Source organism: Lonchura striata, chromosome 4A (assembly GCF_050655825.1).
Source record: "Lonchura striata isolate lonStrDom1 chromosome 4A, ASM5065582v1, whole genome shotgun sequence".
NCBI classification, from domain to species: domain Eukaryota; kingdom Metazoa; phylum Chordata; class Aves; order Passeriformes; family Estrildidae; genus Lonchura; species Lonchura striata.
In genome coordinates this window covers 7,335,839-7,341,838 of record NC_140742.1, presented here as the reverse complement: position 1 = coordinate 7,341,838, position 6,000 = coordinate 7,335,839, and the positions used below count along the sequence as shown (strand labels likewise).

The 6,000-nt window shown below is 44.7% G+C and overlaps 1 protein-coding gene across 1 annotated transcript in view; it reads right to left on the bottom strand.

Moving 5' to 3' along the window:
- Positions 1-2,644: 2,644 nt before the first annotated feature.
- Positions 2,645-6,000, bottom strand: part of GPC4 (glypican 4) — a 67,162-nt gene continuing 63,806 nt past the window's right edge. Inside the window, exon 9 of the mRNA XM_021548377.3 lies at positions 2,645-5,404. Within this exon, the coding sequence (XP_021404052.2) occupies positions 5,196-5,404 (209 nt within the window). The 3' untranslated portion in view covers positions 2,645-5,195. The remainder of the gene's footprint in view (positions 5,405-6,000) is intronic.

The window sequence follows — 6,000 nt, the reverse complement described above, 5'->3', positions numbered from 1 at the left end:
GAGGGGCACAGGCACCACAGATTTTATGATAGGGAGGAAGCTGCTCCCACTCAGCTCCTGTGAAACCATCAGAGAGACAGACATCACCTGGCTGTTGAAATGAATCATAGATTCATTAAGACTGGGAAAGACCTCTAAGAATATCGTTAACCTAGGAATGCCAGGTCCATCACTAAACTATGTCAATGACTAACAAGCAAAGCAGATTTGTTGATGCAAGTAAGAGCTGCTTTTAAAATCAAAACTTCTGTTTAAGCAGTTACAGCAATCTCTGACTGGTGCTGAGTGGAGATAATCTTCCAAGGGAGGCTACAAAGATCCACAGTTGAGATACATTCCCATTCTGCTCCTGCTGAGACACAGGGAATGCACAAAAGGCACCACCACAAACAGCAAAGGTTTGGGAAAAAGGAGGCAGGGCAACAAGAAACCACAGGGCCAAATCACAGTGAGCAGCCTAAGAGGCAAAAGGGTCCTTTTGGTCAAGGCAGAGCAGGTCCAGGGAGGAAAAACATCCCCAGCAATTACCCACCCAACAGCACAGGGAGAGTAACTAGAGGAAGGCAATACCACACCAGGACTTCCCATCAGCATCCCCCAAAACCTTCTGGGTTTAGCAAAAGCCTCTTTGCCACAGCTGCCTGCTCCTCCTGCACCCAGCTGGGTCCTCAGCTGTGCCAGGCTGTCCAGCCCCTGGGATGATGAAAAGGACAGTTCTCCAGAGAAGAGGGGCAAATGGGCCAGCCATGCCCAGGATGCCTTCCCTTCCTCCCAGGGCTGGCAGCCCCTCCTTGCTCCAACAGTTATAAAAGGGCTCTCAATCCATGTAATCCATTAGATACAAATTACTGCAATTTGAGCACACTTAACCTAGCATTACAGCAAGCCCATAAAGAGCTGTGTCTTCCCAGGCAATTTACACAGCTACAAGCAATCAAACAAACCACAGCAGAGGATTAAGCAACAAGAAAAGCATACCAAACCCAGAAAACCTGATTCCTGAAGCAGCATTATCAAGAAATTAAAACTATTACTAGGGTTAGTGGTGGTCCTAAAACCACCACTATTGCATCATCTCTAACCAACCTGTGTCTTCCATATATCTTACACCATTAACTCCCAGCTATCTGAGAGATGCCATGAAGCACAGAACACTTCACCATTTGGGACCAGGACTGCAGTGTTTCTGCCTCAATTTTCATCCCCTTCTACACATTTTACATTTATTTTTAAATTACCACCTGTCCTGGAGAACATTCTGAGGAAGAAGCAGCAGAGGTCAGGCAATCCTCCTGCCAGCCTCCCAGAACTGCAGTGCTGGCTTGTGAACCATTGGAGGTAGGTGTCCCCTGACCATCATATTCTGGCAGAGACTCTGCAGTTATCCCAGTTGAGCTTACATGGAAAAAGAAAGCCATCAGCATTAAAAAAAAAATCAAAACCCCAAGTAGTTTTCCTTCAATAAGAAGATGGATTTATCCAGGCTCTGATTTCCTGCAGCAGCAGTGCCCCACCAGCTTTCACTCCCCACCCCCAGTCGCTGGTTCTCAGGGTGCCCAGGATGCTCCAGGCTTGTCTGCCCTGGGAAGACCTGGGTGTCAGCCACTCCAGGCTGTGGAGATGTGCCAGTGGCATGGGCTTCCCCAGGAACAAGAGAAAATGCTGTGGTTTTGTGCTGGCAGGTGAAGGGCACAAGCAGCAGCTTCCACTGCTCTGGTTACTGCTGTCAACCATGGGGGACACTGCCACATTCACACCATGGGCTGCACGTAGGAAGGAAGGGAGTGACTTTGTCAGAAAGGTGACAGATAGGGCTGGCAACTACTGTAGGACACATGATAAGTAAAAGCATCCAAACAGATAGAAGGGATTTTTATGTGCCATGCTCTGAGATGCCCGACACCAGATGCTATGATGAGGAAGGAGCCAGGACCAAACCAGAGGGCTTGCCTGGTCCAGCCAGGCATCTATCAGAGCAATTCCAGGATGGTGATGGAAACAATAGCACCATCTGGTCTAAGAAATGACCACTGAGAGGTTCTGAGAGGTTGCACTCCGCAGAATTAAAACACCACCTTGCCTGTGAGGACAAACCCAAGGTGGCTCAGCCAGGAGGAGAAGAGCAGGACCTGCCCTGGAGTGTGGGAAGGCTCCTCTTGTTGCTCTGGCCATTTGTCCTGACTTGGGGGGGGCACCAACACAACACAAAATGAGAGACTCTGATCACAGTCCCATTACTGATGCTCTCCTTTTCCCTCTCCATGTGTCATTTCTGAAGCCATTTCAGGACAGGCACTGAGCTGTTAAAACACATCCTATTAAGAGCTGGATCTTTTCATTCCAGCACTTTGGGAGACTGCACCTCCCATGCTGCCAAGGACACCACCTTTCTACTTCATTTTGCATTTGAAGCACACTTACCAGCTCCATTAACTTTAATAATTAATTCTATATATGGAAATTTTTCTTTAAATCATGCTCATAATGGCGCTAGTTATATGGGGAAAAAAATCTGAAAAAGGGGAGCACATGCCTTCCTCAAAGTGAGCAGCATGTCTCATCCCTACCCGAATGGTTTAGTTTACAAGCTCATGTCAGAGAGCCAACTTCACACACAAACACAAAATAAAAGCAGGAACACAACTTTTGATCATCCTATATTGATGTTTACTCTTGTTTCCTGCAGCCCCAGGTGACAAATCTGTCCTTTATATACCGGAAGTCTCTTGTGCTATTAACAAAATCAACTGGACATGCTTAAAACTGACAGGAGGTCCTTGCATTGGTGGCTTGTACCCAACTAAGGAATAATAATTAGTTGTAAAATGATAAATGTAAATTAAGAAGTGTTTTTGTTTGCTGAGCTGAAACACTCAAAACCAGAAGAATTTGCAAGCAACTTTCTTACATGTGAACACTTAGGCCAAGAAGGGAGATGTTGGAGCAGGCAGCCACTCCGAACATAAGGGCTTTTGTTCCACCAATCTCAGAGCTCTGAAGTTTTATTTTTTTTATTCTTTTTTTCTTCATTTAACTCTGCTGGCCTGCCAGCTGGGTACGAGCCAGAAGGGTTATCCAGTCAGACCCTACTGCGATATATTTACAATGCTAGTGCATCTATGGTTTGTTTATTTCAGGATTAAAATTCAAATGGCTAGAACCATTTAAATAATTAAAGGGCAATCAGAAAATGCCATGAAACCAAACAAATCAGGAAAAGTCATGGAAACCATCAGCAATATTTAATTCAGAAATCCTCTTTGTTAGGGAACTTTGCTGAAAGAAAACAGCTGGATGTAGTTCAACCCTCTAAATTAAAAACAATCTAACAAGGTCTATAGGGATAACTCTTTGAGCTACATATTGGAGACCAGATTCACTTCTACCAAGTAAAAGCAATAGCACTCAAAGCTAGAAAGGAAATTCCTCAGAACTGAGGTAGTTTCTAAGTATCAGCACATTTTCCAATTCCTCACAAGGCAACTTAGCTATTTACAATCCATTTTTTCCCACACATAAATTTTTAATTTTTTCAATTTTATGGTTCCATGATTTATTTTCTAAAGAAAAATAATCTAACTAGAATATCCCTAACTCTACTAACATCATGTTTTAATAAATAACTGGCTACTTCTAGTAAAATTAAGCCTCCAGGATTATTTATACCAGCCAAGAATACTCTGTCTTTATAGCTTTGCAGAAATTTGGTGTGAAAATAAAGTTGAGTATAATGCTGACCCTGAGCTAACAAGTAATTAATGCTTCAATATAAAAATAGAAAATTATCCTTTATGACACAAGGGTGGAATAGAGCAAACCTTTTCTCTCTGGACTGCTTTCCTGCCCAGATCCAGGCATCCAGCCAGACCTAAAGGCTATCCAAAGCAGGAAGAGACGTGCAGAATAATTTTGAGTCTTTCCAAAGACGTTGCTTCTGCTAAACTCTTTTAAAAATTATTTCTTCTCTTTTCTTAAAAATAAACATTTCTTTTATTCATGAGTTGCTGTTCACCACAACATTGTTCCAACTCCAACAGCACGGGCAGAGAGAGGAAGGTGTCTCAGGTAGTGCCGAAAAGCTACAGGTGCTGGGCATCAGATCCCAGGAGACCAAACTCACCCAAAAGGAGGCATCTTCAGCCCTGCCAGCTCCTGCTTCAATGTACCTGCAACAGTGCCTGCTCCTCCTCTTTTGCCCATCAGAGAGGAAACAAAACTCTTGCAAAAACAAACCCAAGCCCTCCCCACCTGCCCTCCCACACAGGATTCCTTAAAACCAGAACCAAAACCGTTACAAAATCCATCCAGCATTCAGCTAACAAACGTGCAGACAAGACACAGGCTGGCGTTTGGATCTGCGAGACGACAAGTTGTTTCCAACCGAACAAGTTTAATGCCTGATTCCCACGGGGGATGCACGTTGGGAACTGACCCACAGGAGTTACAGCTGATTGCAAGGATCCCGGGGAACAAACTGGCAACTCTTCTCAGCATCTGCAGAATGGGAATTCTCTGTAGTCCCTTCCAATTTAACCAAACCTCCTGTAAAGCAAGCATAACCTGCTCCTGGCATGGATGCCCTAAGCAAACGAGGCCCTTGGCACGATGACCAGTTCTGCCTTCACCTTCTGTTTTACTGCATAATTAAGACAAATGACTTCCACTTCTCTCCAGATAAGGCAACTAACATAATGTGGATAAATGGGAAGTTAACTACATGAAACATTTTCTGCTTGTTGGGCAATTATTTTTTCCTCATAAGATAACATGATAAATAAAACCTGCTTCTGTACAGATATTTCTCATTTCAGAAACACATACTTGTTACAGGCCAAGAGAAGACCCTGGGGTTTTTGTTTTCATAAGAAATACAGTAAAAGAAAAAAAAAAAAAAAGAAGTGATAAAGACACAAATGCAGAGCTAACTACAGGCTTGTATATACATTTTTGTTATCCACCTCTAACATGGACTCTTGGTGAACGGGATAGACTGGTACTTCCCATTCCTGTTATTCCCAGGATAGCAAGGGAAAAAAAAATAAATCAGTATCTTAAAACCAGTGGCAACATAGTAAAAACTGTACACTGTTGTCCATTAACTTAAAAAGCAAAGTCTCTAGATGGTATAAAAGTGAAAGCAGGTGCCTTCTACCTTTGAAAATAAAAGTCTTTTCCCCTCCCCCTATGCTGCACAATTATCTCCATTGTCTTTGCATGGCCAAGAACAAAATGCTAAGGAGCAAGGCTGCTCGTGATAGACCACTTCTGGTGGCAGCAGAAGTGTTCACGGTCTTGTCGCTCTTGTTGGAGCTCCCCGTGACCTCGGTGGCGTTGAACTCGAACTCCGGGGAGCACTGCTGGAGCTCACAGCCACTGCCACTCTCCTCCCCGCTGCTCTCCTCACCTGGGGAGACAAACACACACCTGCTGAACTCCGCTGGCTGCATGAGACAGCAGGGGGAAAAGGAAAGAGTGTGTCTGTTCTGGTCTTTATGGGAGGTAAGCGTGGGTCCCCTGGTTCATGTGATTTCTGTGTGCAGTCATCACATGTGGGCGGTGGGTGCAGCCCAGAAAGGCAACCACCACCTGGGCTGCACCCAAAGCACTGTGAGCAGTGGGTCGAGGGAGGGGATTCACCCCCTTTACTCCACTCATGAGACCCCCACATGGAGTTCTGCATCCAGCTCTGGGGCCCCCAGCACAGGAAGGGTCTGCTGGAGGGAGTCCAGAGGAGGACACAGAACTACTCAGAGGCTGGAACACCTCTTCTACGAGGACAGACTGTGAGAGCTGGGATTGTTGCATTAAGACAAGGGTAATGGTTTTAAATTAAAAGAAAGTAGATTTAGATTTGATATAAGGAAGAAATGGTTTTAAGATGAGGGTGATGAAACACAGTGGCACAGGCTGCTCAGAGAGGTGGTAAATTCCCCTTCTCTGGAAAGACTCAAGCTCAGGCTGGTTGGATGGAGCTCTGAGTAGCCTGATGTAATAGATGAT